General features: G+C 41.4%; 1 protein-coding gene across 3 annotated transcripts in view; it reads right to left on the reverse strand.

The window, feature by feature from the left end:
* The window catches only part of CEPT1 (choline/ethanolamine phosphotransferase 1), a 46820-nt gene that overhangs the window by 28551 nt on the left and 97 nt on the right, over nt 1–18172 (reverse strand). The window contains exons 1-4 of one of the 3 annotated variants that reach the window (XM_030561149.1): nt 18024–18124; nt 15988–16393; nt 9774–9921; nt 7251–7392 (exon numbers count right to left, since the gene is read on the reverse strand). In XM_030561149.1, coding sequence (XP_030417009.1) covers nt 7251–7392; nt 9774–9921; nt 15988–16326 — 629 coding nt within the window. In that variant the 5' untranslated portion in view covers nt 16327–16393; nt 18024–18124. Of the gene's footprint in view, nt 1–7250; nt 7393–9773; nt 9922–15987; nt 16394–17899; nt 18003–18023; nt 18125–18172 lie in introns of those variants that run through there. The other 2 variants (XM_030561150.1, XM_030561151.1) reach the window with 2 other exon arrangements.

Below are 18172 nucleotides of genomic sequence, written 5' to 3' on the forward strand. Positions count from 1 at the left end.
CTACGGTAGAGAAACAGTAATTTTATTTATACTTCATAAGGGATTTAGCTCAAACTTTTAAAATATTCACCTTTTAAGAGAACCAAGCAAATGTGAATGTTTTGGAAAGCTATGGAGCACTAGAAAACAGACCGTTACAGGGGAAATTGTTCTGAAATCCCTTTCTTCACATATCTGCCAAGTGCACAGGATTACTGAGTTTGAGCACTGAGTTGTGGATTTAGGCATACATGACAGACTGCTTTGCTACTTGAATCTCTGTACTAAAGAGAAAAACGCACAAGAACCCAACATAATTTAAAGGCAAAAAGAAAAGGCTAGTAAGTCTAAGGTGCAAGGAATGTGACTGTTCAATTTAAATGTATACAAGTGTCATTTCAGTTCATTCTAATCTAACATTTTCATATAAATTAATGCGGTGAGATGTGTAAATGGAATGAATACAGCAGTACTGTACAGAACTAAAGTTAATTAATAGGGCTGTCCAGCACTTAAATAAATTGCATTGTTAATAATAGAATACCATTTATTTAAATATTTTTGGATATTTTCTACATTGTCAAATATATTGATTTCAGTTAAAATACAGAATACAAAGTGTACAGTGCTTACTTTATATTTATTTCCGATTACAAATATTTGTACTGTAAAGAAACAATAGTATTTTTCATTTTACCTAACATAAAGTACTGTAGTGCAATATCCATCATGAAAATTGAACTCAGATGTAGAATTGTTTAAAAACAAACCCTGCATTAAAAATAAAACAATGTAAAATTTTAGAGCCTGCAAGTCTACCCAGCCCTACTTCTTGTTCAACCAATAGATCAGACAAACAAGTCTGTTTACATTTGCAGGAGAGGATGCTTCCCGCCTCTTCTTTACGTCATCTGAAAGTGAGAACAGTCGTTCTCATGGCACTGTTGTAGCTAGTGTCACAAGATATTTATGTGCCACATGCGCTAAAGATTCATATGTTCCTTCATGCTTCAACCACCATTCCAGGGGACATGCATCCATACTGATGGCGGGTTCTGCTCAATAATGCTCCAAAGGAGTATGGACCAACATATGTTCGTTTTCATTATCTGAGTCAGATACCGCCAGCAGAAGGTTGATTCTCTTTTTTCGGTAGTTCAGGTTCTATAGTTTCCACATCAGAGTGTTGCTCTTTTAAGACTTCTGAAAGCATGTGCCACACTTTGTACCTCTCAGATTTTGGAAGGCGCTTCAGATTCTTAAACCTTGGTTGGAGTGCTGTAGCTATCTTTAGAAATCTCACTTGTTTGTCTTAGCGATTGGCTGAACAAGAAGTAGGACTGAGTGAACTTGTAGGCTCTGAAGTTTTACATTGTTTAATTTTGGAGTGCAGTTATGTAACAACAACAACAAAAATCTACATTTGAAAGTTGCACTTTCACAACAAAGACTGCACTACAGTATGTGTATGAGATGAACTGAAAAAATACTATTTCTTTTATCATTTTTACAGTAAAAATAATCAAAAATATACACTGATTTCAATTACAACACAATACAATATATATGAAAATGTAGAAAAACATGCAAAATATTTATTAAATTTCAACTGGTATTCTATTGTTTAATAATGTGTTTAATGGTGATTAATTTGAGTTAACTGATTAATCAACAGTGCTAATAATTACCTGAATTACAGTTAAGCACTATTTCCAGCTATAGGAAATGCATCTTTCTAATTTAAAAAGGTACAGCCAGTATTTCCCCTTCCTCTTTTGTACTGTATTTTGTAAGACATGTGCAGCAAAAGGAAATCCATGTCAACTAATTAGGGTTGTTTACAAATTTTGCACTGTAATTTTATAAATGTATATGTAAGGTTGTGAAATCTTCCTTTATAATTAGAGTTATCCTACAAGAAGTTTTCACAAGATAATTGGGTAGAAAAGCTGTCAGAACATGTATAAAAAGAAAAGAGGGACTTGAAAATTGCAAATGTAATGTTTCTTTACACCAAAATGGGTTCTGAAAACATTAAATAGGACCATTCTTGAAAAAAAACAAAAATATTTTAGACCTCATTTCTTATCTTTATTTTGTGTACCTCAGTCATTATACCACAGTAAAGGTTTTTGTTTTTTTTAAATTCATACATATTGTAGCAAACTTTAATTTCCCTGTTATTTTGAAAGTCAAACAGTAAAAGACAAAATTACTTTATTTTGGGGGATATCTCCAGCTAGAAAAATCCTTTAGGGAACTTTTATTTTCCTTATATACACATCCTGCCAATAAGTGCGGTAGTAGTCTATGAAACATACCAAACCGATTAAAAAATGAAAATAAATGGAGGAAAAATATGTATTTTACAAAAATGGTTTAGGCTATAGTTGGAGAGACTTATTGAAAAATAAAAAGGCAATAGAACAATTGTAATACAATTGTTAAATATTTGTAACCTGCATTTTAACAGATTAAACCTAACATTTCATTTTTTCCCCCTTCTAACCATTAAGAGGAAGGTGGAGAAAACACAAAGAAAGTCAATATTTACTTACATGTAATCTACCTCTTCACTGCTCAACAATTTTATAGATGACAATATTCTAATGGAGTCCTTAAAAGACAACATGCAATGCTAAGAACATTGTTGGTCCCAGTGATTATGCTGGTGCATAGATATACTGTCTAAATGCAGGTTTTTAACTAGAATGACCACGTTAGATAAAAAACCCACAATTGTGAGCTGCTAATGGACTATATTTTAATACAAGTTCTATTGTGAAATGAACTTTAATTCTGTTTGAACATTTTCTTTGGGAGAAAATTAAGCATTTTGGGGTTACCGTCTCATTTCCACTTGTGCTAACAAAATTATTATGGTTGGACAGCAGGCATACATGAGGCATACAGAAGAATTAAGCTATTGGCAGAAAATAGTTCCATTCAAGGAGCTTTGTTCTTACAGATCTCTGTACCAATCTGGGCTTTGTAGGGCTTACTTTGCCTTCCTCAGTTCCTTGCCAGCAGGTAGAAACTGAAGAAAAACTTCAGTTAGACACTATTTTCCAGTACACCTTTGTTTAGTATATTCTACAACCCTAGGTCTTGTACTAGCTGAAGATATTCCTGGTATTGCATGAGGCTGATGCACAGTAGATTTGTTTGAATCCAGCCTGGATATGAAGGCTGGTTTATGGAATCTCGAGCAAAATGGGATACACTCATTTTGAAGTTGCACCTGCTTTGTGCTTTTTCTCTTTATGCTGCAACTGCATTTGCTTCAGACAGTTCCTCAGAAACTTCAGAGTATACCAAGGTTGTGGAAAAGTCTGTTCTAAGCAGGTGTTAGCTGCTGCAAAGAGTTAGAGCCCAAGCTTTCGCTTTCTTCCCCAGGTACTTCATCTATATTTTAACTCCTCTTTAAATGAAGCATTTCTGCCCAAATTTCCATGTATTCCTAGTTTTGCGTGCACATACACACTTTACAGACAACAAAGCCAAGTACTTTTAGATTTAGAACTTTATTTCTGAGAGACAGTGTAGCTGGAATTGTGTGTCATGTTGGAATTTTAGGTTCAACTCAGCTCGTGAGGGGTATGAGGCCTCACTTAATATTAATTCTGTGCCTTTCACAACCTTTATCAATCTGTCTCACTTTGTGGTGACTATCTCATGGTCTCTTAGTACCCAGATAAGTACACCTTGTCAAAGGTGTCATAATGATGGAAAGCAGCACAGGAGGAAGACAACAATGAACATCCTTTCTGCCTCTGCCCTATCAGGAGGTTTGAGTGTGTGACATGCTACAGAAAGATGCATGCACAGTACTAATAGAACCCTGACAGACCTCTAGGAAACGCTACTGAAGAAAAAACAGATGGGAAGTAGCAACTGTTGACAACTAACTCAGACAAACTAGAAGAGATATTCCTTGGGACAGCAAAAGGCACCTTCCTGACCTCAAGACAATCCTCTGCCAAACTTCAAGTTCCTTTCTGCATACCATGTAGCTGTTAGGATTCTTCAAGAAATAGAATAGTTTTTATAATGTGAAGTGTTAGACAACAAATATAGGGGCTGCTGCCATTTAATGAACTCTAATCCTATAACTGGTCCCAGGGTACTCCACTCATATCACCATTTTCAACTTGTAGCACTTCCCTTTATGCTTAGGGCATACTTCCTGATCTTAATGCCAATTTTCTATCCAGTACAACATCTTATCTCCTTCTCTGTAACTCTTCAATGTCCAATGAGCTCTGATGTGGAAAGTTTTCAAATGCTTTTTAAAGATACGTACATGGCCTAAATCTACCTCATGGCCTACAGTTATACCACCTTCAGAAGATCCCAGCAGGTCAGATGATCTATGCCAGAGGTAGTCATTTTTTTCCTCAAGGTCCAAGTTTCTCGGTCAAGGTCCAGACTCCAGAGAAAATAATAATTTCTGGTACTGTGGAGTCCACAACTGACTGCAATATTCTGGATGGAGTCTCATCACAACATATAGAAAGTGCTCATCAACTCCTTGTTCTTTGATGCTTCTCTGTATACAGTCTACCATGGTATTGAGAGGCCATTTCTAATTTGGTATCAACTATCACCCTCAAGTCTCTTAGAGCATCAGAGCTCTCTACTACCCTTTCTATGTATTGTCTGGGGGATTACTTTCTCTCAGACATATATAGATGTGTTCTTTCAGATTGAATCTCCTTTTATTTCCTGCTCATATTTCTAACCTCAGTAGATCCATTTATATCTTTCTTATATCTTCACCAGTTTATAAGTCTCCACATTTTATTTCATTATTCTGTTTACTTCCTCTTTCACAGCTACTGTAACATATTAATTAATGATGTAACAACAGATCGCTGGGGTATTTTGTAGCCTACCTTCTCCAACTCTTCACACTCCCATTTACAGCTAAATAGCCCATTTTCAATGTATGTAACCCTTGAATATGAGTTCTGTATTTGAATAAAAATATCAAGTCACATTTCTAATGAATGCAGTACACAGGTCCAGTTATACTGCCATTTCCCTTTGGGAACTAATTTTGTAATTTGACAAATAAAAGCATCAAATTTACTCTAACACTTTAGCTATACTTCTCATATTCAACTTTTTAATTTCCAATTAAATCCAAAATAGCCACTGACTTTGCTGGCTGTCAACATGTCAGGTAACAAAGTAATTCTTTGCTACTAAAGCTGCAACAAAAATAGCCTTTGTTACTGTAGAATAGAAGTGCCAAGTCATACAAGGGGAAGCAGCCAATGAAAGCTTTCCTATATCTGCAAGTCTCAGGAAGGAGGCAGAATAAGTCTTACAGTGCAAAGACTGGTTAAGAGAAAGCTTCAGAGACAAGCTAATATTTAGCATTGCTTATTGTCTTTTTTCCTAATATTCATTCTCTGGTTTTTGTGGCAGTTTGTTGTAAGCCTATTAGCCTTATGACAGTGGGAATGTTAAAAGTATGAGTTCATTATACAAATGCTGATCTGATACTTGTAATATTAAGCACATAATATAGTTGTGTGACCTTTACGATGTATTATAAATATTGATTTATCAGAAAATACTGATAATTTTTCATTTTAACAATGAGGTTCCTGTAAAATTAGATTTTAAAACATGGCATCTGTAAAATTAGAGGCAAGTTTTGCTGCATTGATCCCAGTGAAAGGGATCTTAGAATTTGTATGGGGAAATGAGAATATTTACATGGCTATTTCTTTGACTGCACCTGGAAATCAGATAGTTTGAAATGTAAATATAACTTGCACCTTCAACATTTAAGCCCATGCTTAGGCCTTTATAAAAATCAGACGCTTTGTGCTGGTCTCTGCAGGGTGCCCATTGTCCTCAATGCTCACTGATTTCAATGGGAGCTGAAGATGCTCCACAGTTCCAGAGTGGAGCCCTAATTATGTTCTGAAAGAACAAGGACCTAACATTATGGGCATAAGTCTTATGTGGATAAGTCCAGGAACTGGGACCAAATTTTCATCTGTTACACCATGAATCTCAAAAGACGCCAATGAGGTTGCTAAAGTTGCTCTGGATTTATGTGATTGAGATTAGAGTCTGACCCTTGATTTTTATGGAATACTGACTATACACTGAATACCGGTTATCTTGATGTTTCATATGGCTCTATCAGAAATCTATTCAATGGAGCTAACCAATTAGACTTATCAGGTAAGATCAATGAATATTAAATATCTCCTTAAGGGGCTATTTCAGCCAAAAGGCCCAGAACTTGATTATTTTTAGTTTGATAAAATTTTGCAATACCCAGAAACCTGTTGACTGACCATTTAATGAATAATGTTTGTACCTTGTACATACTTTAAAGCTGGAAATCACCACAAATTAAATAGAATATAAAAAATTTCTAGAAATGTTCAAATATGATTCTTGTTCAACACAGAGGACATCCTTCAATAGGCTGCTTAACCTCATTTGAAATATACTTGGCAGATGGACTTTATACATATGTAGATATTTCCAATAATATAAATATTGTATTTTGAGGACCCTTTAGAGCCAATAGGATTACACAACAGCCATTGATTAGGGACTTGATCTTGCATCAGCCCTAATAGCCTAGTCTTCTACATGAAATCCTTCCACACCAGCGCCCCCATTAAGTCAATGGAAGTTTTGTAATTGATTTTAATAAGGCCAAAATTTCACTTCCAGAGTCAGACTTCTCACAAGCACTTGGGATTTGTTAACACAGACCCCAATGCACGCTCACGGCTTCAGATTGTAGGCAAAAATGTCAATTTATATTAATTTTCCACATCAAAATCTCACCACATTCTATTAAGAGTTAAGTAAATATTATTTAAGATCAGCGCTCAGGGACTAAACATGCACATCTTGCAAAAATCAACTGCTGTGCAAATGCTGTGGTTGATTTTTCCTAGACACACAGGAATGACTGCATAACTGAAATCACGTTGCCATCTATCTGAATACACATTATTTTGTGTTTAATTCACATCAGAAGCTGTTAGCGATTATTTCAGAGAGCAGAAGTTTTTCTTCTCCTGATAATAAGAGGCTCAAAAATTATTTAGTGTTATTTTTGTATGCAGTGGCTCCAATATATAGTAGTCATCATTATAAAAGTATGTGAATATATGTATCCATACATACCTACCCACCTTTTACTAATTTAAGAATCTTAGTACAGGACATACATTGAACAGAAAACTGACTTCACTGTTTACAGTTTTACTTTCAACTGAGTTACTTACATTCCAAAGCGCAATGTTCCAGAGACGTACGTCTGCCAGTGCGCACAATAAAACATGAATGTCCCAGCAAAACAACAAAAGAACATCCAGTCAGGGTTCGTCCCCAGCTGCACAGCAATACAAGTTCCCAAAACCACAAAGACTGCAGAAGAAATCAGACAAAAATAAACAAACATGTACAAAGAAATCTTTACAAAACCATACAGGAGACAGAATTCTAGCAAAGGACCCAGAGAAAGCGGCACTGTGAGATTACAGTAAACCGCTACATTATATAATAAAGACTTTTAACAAAGATTATAGGTCACATAATAAACAAAAACAGTTCAATTAATGCAAATGTTTCATTGCTTTATTATTGCCGTTCATTGAGGGTGCTCAGCATCTCACAGGGTGACTGCTGAGATGCTGTTGATTATACATTACTGTGACCTACAATACCTCTGCATAATCTTATCACAACAGATTGCAGACCATCAACTAAGAGAGTTTGCAGACGGTACCCATTGTAAAAGGCACCCATTCCTACTGAAGTCAATGGGAGCTGAGAGGGGGCACAGCACTTTAAAAGAGATTCTCAGCAATTTATGAGATCAGGCTTTTAATTTGGAATTTCCTTGTTTTTGTTTACTTTTGTTCAAGTTTGCCATTTTCTTTCACTGTGTCTTTCATTAAAAGAAATTACCAAGTTTTCTTATGTGAAAATCACAAAAAAGGCAACTATTACTCCTGGGGGAAATTCTTCGCTACTGCGCACGTGCAGAATTTATGTCCCCTGCAGATTTCTTTGCTTCCCTGCAGAAAAATGACTTTGCCAGGGAAGCAAAGGGAAGCCACAAGAGCGGTCATGCAACCCTCTCCAGCAGTATGTTCTGGGTGCCCAGGGCAGTCCACAGAGAGGTAAATCACTGTGGGACAGAGGGCGGAACTGGGGAAGACCTAGCTAGTGGTTCCTACCATGCGCTAGGCTCAACTGTTAGTCCTGGCTAGGCTGGGGAGGACAGGACTTCCTCTTTCCCTGCATGGCATCTGGGGCCAGGTCAGACCCAACCCCAGATTTCTCCCCCAGCTGCAGGAATCTCTGAGAACTCCAACACACACTCCTCAGCTGCCAAGGGAGAGATCCCTGTATAGGGAGCTGTTCCGCCATCTGCCCAACCCCCATGCATCCAGACCCCCTCATACCCAGACCCTCCCACCAAGCCCCACTCCCCCTACACTCCGAATCACTCCAATGAGTCCCATTCTCCATGCACCTGGAGCACCCCAACAAACCACCCGCACCTGGATCCTCACTCCTCTAAACTCCAACCAACTGCAGCTGGATCCCCACTCCCTTACACTGGCCTCCCCCAATGAGCCACAACCACCTTGACCCCCCGGCAGAGTCCCATTACTGTTGCATCCAGAACCCTCCCCACAAGCCACTGTGCATCCAGATCCCCCCTGCACCCAGATCACCCACTGACCCACCCACACCCAGACTGCCCCATACAGAACCCTCTCAACCAACACCCGAATCCCACCCCTCCAAACACACACTAAGCCCCTCCACATTTGGATCCTGCCTTGCTGAGTCTGCCTGTCTACACCTGGTGCACCTGGTATGGAGGGCCAGGGCACTGGGGTGTTCCTGGGGCAGACCCGGTCCTTGCGCTGTGTCAGGATTGGGTACAGCCTCACCACTGAATCTGTGTCTAGGGGGAGAGGAGGGAGGGAGAGCTGCACAGTAATCTCCCCCCTCTGTACAGCCAGTGGCCTGGGATGCCCAGTGCCATGCTGGAGCCTCCACATTTATTTGACAAATAAAATTTACATCATTTAAAAATATTGTGCACAGAATTTTTGGCACAGAATGCCCTCAGGAGTAAAATTATGCATTCTATACATCTAAAATTACAAAATCATAATAGAGTGATCACCCATCAAAATTAATTGTTAGAATCTTATAAACTGTGATCTAAGTACTCAAACAAAAACAATCTGAATCTTTCATTGAAGACAGGTTTAAAGTTACCTCTGCTTTCAACAGAGCAGAGTCGGGGATGAAATTTGGACTCCCAGTGTCACATAGTTTAGGCCCAAAATCTGACTTTAAAATTGTTTTAATAAAGTAAATCTAAAACTAAATTAGAAGCATTCTTTCTATTCTAAACATAAGCTAGGTAAAGTTACTAAATTAGGCTCAATTTAGCAAGTCACATGTGTAGACCCCATAACGTCAACAGAACCACTCACATGCTTAGAGCTTTACAGATTCTTATATACCTTGCTGAATCAGGGCCTAAATTCCCTCAGTGTCAGTGTAACACTAAACTAGTCAGATTTAGGTTCTGCTTAAAAGAAGTAAATTACAACCAAAAGAAGATTTGTTTGGCAATACAATAGCATCAAATTGCTCATCTCCTCAATAGTATGCCTGACAAAGGTTTTTCTTTCTATATTCCAGTTTATATTTTGGAGATTTTCCTAATAATAAATAGTTTTAATTAACCATTATCTTCCAGTTACAAGTGACAATACCTGTGGACAGTGAATCACAACCATGGTCAAAAAGTTCTCCCAGAGGAGTACTACTATTGGTTCTTCTTGCTTGTTTTCCATCTATAGCATCCAAAGACTGGTAAATGAAAAGGCCACATGCACAAGCAAGATATGCCCACGGAGGTGCCTGAGGGGAGGGAGGTGGAAAAAGTGAAGGTCAGTAAAAGATTAACAACAAAGATTTGAAAAGCCTTAAACAGATCTTTATTCTCCTACCAAAGTACTTTTAACGTGCAGTACCTGCACATATTAATAAATACATTTTTGATAGTTGATCCTAGGGGGTGGGGGAAAAATGGTGAGATGCAAGAAACAGAAAATTCCACGTTAAAAAAAAGCTACATTAAGAAAGTGCAGTATTTATACAAATCTAAGGCTGAAGAAAAAACTGCACAGTACCAGTCTACATTTGAAAAATAATAACTGTAGAACACCACATTTGTAAAATGGGGCACAATTAAGGTCGTCTCTAGGTACACTGCTATCTCAATATAACGCCATCCAATAAAACAGCTCTTCCAGTTTCTAAGTAACGCTGCTTTCTCCTAGTCTGTGGTCATTAAAAACACCATGAACATTCCTCTTTAATAATCCAGATATGGCTGTGAGGTACATTATTCAGTATTAAAATCCCTGTTTTACAGATGACAAAACAGGTACCAAGTCTTACCTAGATCAAGGATTCAAATCCAAATCCTTTGGTTAAGTGGTTAAAGTCTAAGTCGCTATTAGCGCCATCAACGGAAATCCTTCAACCTATCTTTGTCTCAGTGTTCACATCTGTAAAGTGGGGCCAGTAATACTTTGCACTTTTTCATCTGTAGATCTCAAAGTGCTTTACAAAAAGGGGTACGAGAGATGCATAAGTAGTTCCATTTTCCATGAGTAGTTTATGGAACCAGAGTGAAGCTGACAGTCACACTAAACAGGTGTGTAACAAATGAAACAAGACTCTTCCAGAGCCATGTCTCATTTGCTATACACCATGAAATACATATACTTGCTATGCCACTAGGGCTACGGCTACCCCTCCCCCCTGCAATTTGGATTTAAGAGGTGTGAACTGCAGAACACACTGGTATGCTGCACTCCAACTCCCTCATGTGGACACTGCTGCTGCAAGCTGAGAGGTATCAGGTTCATGTTAACAGTCTTCTTTCAAACAGGGCTAAGCTAACTAAAAGGTTCCTAGTTCAGGTTCATGCCCACAGGGTCTACCCGGGAGAGTTACAGCATAGCACACTAGTGTGAGCTGCAGTTCATACCTCTGTAGTCTGAATCTGGGGCCATGTAGACAAGCCATAAGTTAGCTATGCATGCATCAACAGGACAGCCTTTGCTCTGAACGTTGGTACATATGAAATGAGGCCCCAATCCCGTAATAAGCTTCACAGTGGTAGGATCATGACCTACATGTCAAGTTCAAAACTAAACCCAAGTCAGTTGCAATACCAGTTATGCAAATAATAAATAATAATGTTTTGTACTAGAGCTCCCCCACCCCTCTCCTGAGGTTCTCAGAATTCTTTGCAAAGGTAGGCATATAGGTATAGCCCAATTTTACACACTATAGCAAATCACATGGATCCAATACTTTGAGAAGCATTACAGTTTACTGGGTGAAACTTCATTTTACTCCTAGTGCACACATACTACAGTAGTTTTATGTCTTTATATTACTTCACTGTCATCCAGTTTTCTCCTACAATCTTAGAGTACCAACCTATACATTTACACTGTTTTCAATTTTAACTTATAATTTGTTTTTTTAATACAAGTTCCTCTCTCTAAAATATGCGTTTTCATCATTTTTGTCAGTACCGATGCACTACACATAACAGGACAGTTTTCCCCATTGGAGACAGTTATCCCATTGAATGCTAATTTGTTATTGTAGAATATCGCTAGCTGTTTGCTACTAAACTAAATATACTTTAGAACTGTAGTAACTTTATATTGTTTGATTACAGTAAGATTTTCAAACGCATCTAAGTGACTTCAGAACTTAAGTCACATTGACTTGCAGTAGATACTCACACTGTGGTGAGAACAGTCAAAGATTACTTGATCCAAGTATTGTATGTTGTTATTTGAATTTCACATAAGAATGTAAGTTTTCTTTAAAAACACCTAACATTATTTCTAAATGGAAAAGTACAAACTGAAAATTGAGATTTTTCCTAAATAGACCCATGCGTGTTTTTCTATATCCAGTTAAAATAATTAGCATTAAGGTATTTATAGTAAAATGTCTTACCAAAGCACACTTAGGACAGAGGTGTTGAAAGTTATTTTAATTGTAAACCCCTCTCTGCCAGCTTGTACTTTTCACTATCATTATTCAGTATTACATATGTTGTCTAAGAATGTTTTAGTGTGTATTTTCAAACAAGTGACTTTCATTAACTTCAGCTTAAATGGTCCCTTAGAATACATGCTAACTACTTACACTAAAAAACAAGATCTGAGACCCTGAATACCTTTCCCAGACCTAAGGAAGAGCTCTGTAGCACAAAAGCTTCTCTCTCTCTCACCAACAGAAGTTGGTCCAATGAAAGATATTACCATACCCACCTTGTCTCTTTCATGAACTTTGTTATACACAGTATACTCCTGAGGCCATTCTGCACCAAAAAATGAAAAATTCTGCACACAATATTTTTAAATTGTGCAAGTTTTGTCAATAAATAAATGCAGAAGCACCAGCATGGCAGTGGGGTGCATAGACCACTGGCTGCATGAAGGTGGAGGATCACCCTGCAGCCCCCCCTACCTCAGGAACCTGTGTTCAGCAATGAGGCTGCACCTGACCCTGACACAGCACAAGGCCTGGGCCTGCCCCAGAAACACCCTGGAGCCCTCTGCACCAGGTGTGGGGCAGGTAGGCTCAACCAGGCAGGATCCAAGTGTGGAGGGGCTCAGTGTTGGGGGGAATCCAGATGTGGGGTGAGAGGATTCTGTGTGGAACAATCTGGGTGCAGGAAGCTCAGTGGGGAAGTCTAGGTGTGGGGGGATCTGAATGCACATGGGAGGGGGGTCCCAGGTGCAGCAGCAATGGGACTATGCAGAGGCTTCCAAGTGAAGATGGTTGTAGCTCAGCAGAGGAGTCTGGGTACTCGGGGGGGGGGGGAGAGTGTCTCATCGGGGGGGGTCTGGGTGCAGCTCATGGGAGGGAGTGTCAGTGGCATAGGGGTCTGGATGTGTGGGCTCAGGGTAGTGCAGGGGGTGGGGCATCAGGATGGGGGGTTTGAGTACAGGGCGCTCAGTTGGGGGTGGTCTGGGTGCAGGGGTGGGGGTCTGGAGGCAGGGGGCTACAGATGCAGGCGCTGAGGTTCAGGTATAGAGGGCAAGGGGGGTTCTGGATGTAAAAGAGGGAGGCTTAGCAGGGATGTCTGGGTATGGGAGGTCCAGATGCATGGGGGTTGGGTGGATGGGGGAGCAGCTCCCCATATAGTGCTCCTTCCCCCCACTCCAGCTGAGGAGCGATGGGGGCAGGAAGCAGGGGAAGATGCTGAGCTCCCTGCAGCTGGGGGAGGTTTCTGGAGGTGGGTCTAACATTTCCCCTGCAAAGAGTGGCTAGGGTTGAGGAAGTCCCATCTTCCCCTGCCTCCAGCCCAGCCAGACTAGCAGCTAACCCTGGCTCAAGGTAGGAGCCACTGGCTGGAGTGTCCTCAGCCCCGCAGTGATTTACCTTTCCACCAGCTGCTCCAGACACCCAAAATGATGTACCTGTATTGCTAAGGAGTAGTGCGGGACTGCTCTTGGCAGCGTCCCTTGGCATCCCTGTCAAAGTCATTTTTCTGCAGGGAATCAGAGAAATCTGTGTGGGGACATGAATTCTGCACACGTGTTGTGGTGCAGAATTTCCCTAGGAGTAAGTATTATATTGTACTACAACAGATTGCAGTTAATAGTATAGAACAAGTTTTATAATGTGTTGTATTATTTGTGATCATGTAACTAGACTGCTGAAATACATAAGGGAAATAAAGTTAAAGCAGCATTCACCACCTTAAAATAAAAACACTAGACTTCTTTCCAAAGCATATGCCTCCACTGGTGATAATAGCAAGAAGGGCTGCAGGCAGATGGCCAGAACTTTAAGCATTTGTCTTCTTAGATCAACCCATTCTAAGCATGTAACAATGGCACTCCATACAGTGCTAACACCAGTGGAGCTGGTCGACTGTTAGGGCATGCCTACACTTGCAGATGTAGAGTGCTTTGAGTTAAACCAGCCTTCGTAGAGCGCAGTAGGGAAGGCACTGTAGTCTGTTCACACTGACAGCACACTGGTGTAGCCACATGAGCAGCTCTTGCAATGGCCACAGCTATCCCAGCATGCAAGTGGCTGCAATGTGCTTTTCAAATGCGGGGGGGGGGGGTGTGGAGTGTGACAGGGAGTGTGTTGTGTGTATGTGTGGGGGGAGAGAGAGGGGTTTTTTGCAGGGCTAAGAGCATGTCAGCATGCTGTCCTGTAAGTTCAGACAGTAGCAGACCTCCCCCTGCCTCTCTCTCTCTTTCGCGCGCATGCGCGCACACACAGCATTCCATAGTAATGGTTGCTTTGTCTCAGAGCAGATAAGTAGCTAGCTGTCAAATGGAGCTTTCAAAGGACATATCCAAAACAATGACAAGAGTGGCCACTTGATTTAAGGGGATTATGAGACGTTTCCAGAGGCTGATCAGAGCACAGTAATGCAACACCTCCTTCACATTGATGCTGGGGTGCTCCAGCAAACATTATTCCACTCGCCAAGGTGGAGGACCAGCAGCGCTCTAGCCGCGGAGTCAGAGCGCTCTACGTGCCTTGCCAGTGTGGACAGGTAGTGAGCTAGTGCACCCGGGGCTCCTTTAATGCACTGTAACTCGCAAGTGTAGCCAAGCCCTTAGTATTTTTCAACCCAACCTATTTTCAGGTGGATATTAAAAGGCCTATTCTGGTATACATGGGTATGCAGATAGACACCATGGCATCCCTCACTGAGGAAGTAAACTGACTGCAAAGTTTGCTTAATGAAAACAGGATTGTCAGGCAAGCTTGGCTGAAAATGCTGGAAAGAACTTTGAGTGAGGTAAGCTTAAGATAAGGATAACTTGTTAGTTAAGTTTAGGCTCCAGAATGCATGTCCTAATTACCTATAAATCAAGCATTATTCCCATCTCTCACACTGGCTTGTTTTTAATTGAATCTATTATAAAATAAATTTCTATTTTATAATTGAACTCAAGTGCTGTGCATAACACAGGAGCTGTAGTCTATGGTAAAAAACTGTGGTATACTGGGTGATAAGGGCTGGATAACACATGGCAACACTTCAATGGGAGTCAGGGGCTGCAGTGCATCTACTGTCAATCTGCAAGGCAAAGCCAGGGCTGGTGTAGCCCATGGGAGAGTGCTTGAGTGGCTGACAGGCTGGCTGTGTTAAGGAGCTATCACCCAGCTAGCACAGGCAAGACTTCCTCATGCTGGGGGCAGGTAGTAATGAGGTGACTCACAGCCCTGTATGCAACAAGAAGCATCAGACCTATCAATTCAGTTTGAATTACAACACAATAAGAAACTCTAGTCTACACAGAGCTTCAGGTGACCACTGTCCAATCACAAGTAATAAAAAACAGGTGGTAACTATACATGCAATGCCAAGACAGGATAGCTCCAGCTTCCTTTTCTTAAGGCTTCCATGGGAACTCAGCAGCTTCCTGTGACGATGCAAACCAAATTTTTCTCTGTCTCCAGCAGCCCCCACACAATTGCTACTAGAAAAGATTGAGCTCCCTTCCCATTCTATTGTGACATTACATATTCCTTGACTGAATGTTTCACATAGTGTTCGGGCAGGGCCAGACAGACAACACAACATTAGTGCATGTTGGCCCTTGACATCACTTTCACTTGCCCCAGTGTAACTAGCAAGCAGCAGAACCCAGCTGTTTTCTTCAGGAAGTGCCAACATGGAAATCCACTTATAAGCATTTGTGTGTAGTTAACATTAGTAGGAAGACCTCTTTAAAGAAAAAAAAAAACTCCACATATCATGTGTGTCCACAGAACAGCTCAAAATAAGAACTGTGGATCACTCAGTGCAACACAACCTCTTCTCCAAACACAAGAACACAGCCAAAATAATGTTGGCTCCATGCTACTCACACTAAATATGAAGTTTGTCATAGTTAAAAGCCCATATCTTACCTGCTCCACAGCTGTTGGACAGTAATACACTAATATTACTGTTGTACATATGTTTACTAACAGTCCAGTAATGGTGATCAGATTTGGGGCAATCCAGGCTGGAATTCTTCCAACTAGCCATTCCCAGTAACCTTGCATTAGTGGCTCAAGCAAGGACTGTCCAGCACTCTGATATTTGTGTTCTTCTAACCGCTTTAGCTGGTGCTTTGACAATGGCGGTGTAGGCAACTGAACCAACTTGCGTAACACACACACTGTAGCAGGAACATGACCACAATCCATCGGGGATTCTAAGCGTGACTCTCCACATCGCTTCCTTGAGGATCGATGCCCACTCATGGATTGGTTAGCCTTGGAATTTTTATTTGGCAGGTTACAGTTGTGAAGTCTTAAGATTCTGCTCTACCTGGAACAAAGGAATACAGATATATTTAAGAGGAAGAAAATGTAAATAACTTAGTAGTATTCAACCTCTAAGCGTAACACAATTGTAAGTCTGACATTTGACAGCCCGGGCCAGTTGCAAACCAAATGTGTCCTAAGACAGTGTTCAGAGGCATTTGCAGAGAGGAATTTTTGAGGGGAATGGAAGTGTCATCTCAGTTCAGCTACTACTGAACATGTGAGCACATAAAAAAATTATAGCCACAAGTAGCACTAGCTTTCATCCCTTGTTGCCTCTCCCGGCAAATAAACTGTTGCCCTTGGCCTTGTTTCTAGCTCCAGTGGAAATATACACTGCTGATATGCATCAGAAAGCAAAGACCATCACAAACCCAACCATCTTCCAATCCAAGTGCAAGTCCCGTTTCTTCAAAATTCCTTTCTCTAATATAGAGGATAGCACGTCTGGGGCTGTGGATGTGTTATTCCTTGACTTTAGCAAAGCTTTTGATACCGTCTCCCGCAGTATTCTTGCCAGCAAGTTAAAGAAGTATGGGCTGGATGAATGGACTATAAGGTGGATAGAAAGCTGGCTAGATTATCGGGCTCAATGGGTAGTGATCAATGGCTCCATGTCTAGTTGGCAGCCAGTTTCAAGCGGAGTGCCCCAAGGATCGGTCCTGGGGACGGTTTTGTTCAATATCTTTAATGATCTGGAGGATGGGGTGGACTGCACTCTTAGCAAGTTTGCAGATGACACTAAACTGGGAGGAGTGGTAGATACACTGGAGGGTAGGGACAGGAAACAGAGGGACCTAAACAAATTAGAGCGTTGGGCCAAAAGAAACCTGATGAGGTTCAACAAGGACAAGTGCAGAGTCCTGCACTTAGGAAGGAAGAATCCCATGCACTGCTACAGACTAGGGACCGAATGACTAGGAAGCAGTTCTGCAGAAAAGGACCTAGTGGTCAGAGTGGACAAGAAGCTGGATATGAGTAGTCTCCAACTAGCATATTCACGGATTACATTTGGAAAGACAACGTGCAATGCAAATTGTCGACTAGAATATTAAATACCTAGGAGTCCGGAAGAAAGGTGGTTGCATTTGGGGGGGGGGGGAAGAGAAACAGAAGGCTTACATATCAAGCCATTTAAATACAACTGACTTTCTAGACTACCACAACCGCCTAGGTCGCTGAGTAACTCATAGAGCTTGTAGGACTTTCAGCTACATTTGCTTTGCAGGGACACCGATTTTCTGAGAAACCAGAGGGAGTTTTGCTGCCCGCGGCTGCTGGCCCCAGCGATGTTTTAGAGAAGCCCAAGCCCCGGCCCCGCTCGGTGGGGGTGGATGAGTCAGGACAGCAAATCGCCCCGCACAAAGGGAAGCTCCAGAACTCGCTCCACCGGAAGCTACAAAACGGGACGGAAACACCCCACTCCCGGCATGGCCCCCCCGGCTCGCTCAGGCCGCCCGCTCAGCCGGCAGGGACCCCTCGGGGGCTAGAGCCAGCACCCCGCACACACCAGGGAGCCCGGGGCCAGAGACTCCGGCTGCCGCCTCCCCGGAAGAGCCGGTCACACGGAGCCCGAGACCCCGCGAACTTCGAGGTTCGGCCCCTCAGCCTCCGTCGGAGGACCCGGCATTTACCTCAGCCTCTCTCCGTACAAGCACAGCGGCGCTTTTACGTCCCTTTTCCGGCTGCCGTAAATGAGCCGGGGACGGGGTGACTCGGGAGCGCGCGCTGAGAGGTGGGTGTGGGAGCCCGGCCCTGGAACGCGCGGGATTGGGCGTGTGGC

Source organism: Gopherus evgoodei, chromosome 4 (assembly GCF_007399415.2).
Source record: "Gopherus evgoodei ecotype Sinaloan lineage chromosome 4, rGopEvg1_v1.p, whole genome shotgun sequence".
NCBI classification, from domain to species: domain Eukaryota; kingdom Metazoa; phylum Chordata; order Testudines; family Testudinidae; genus Gopherus; species Gopherus evgoodei.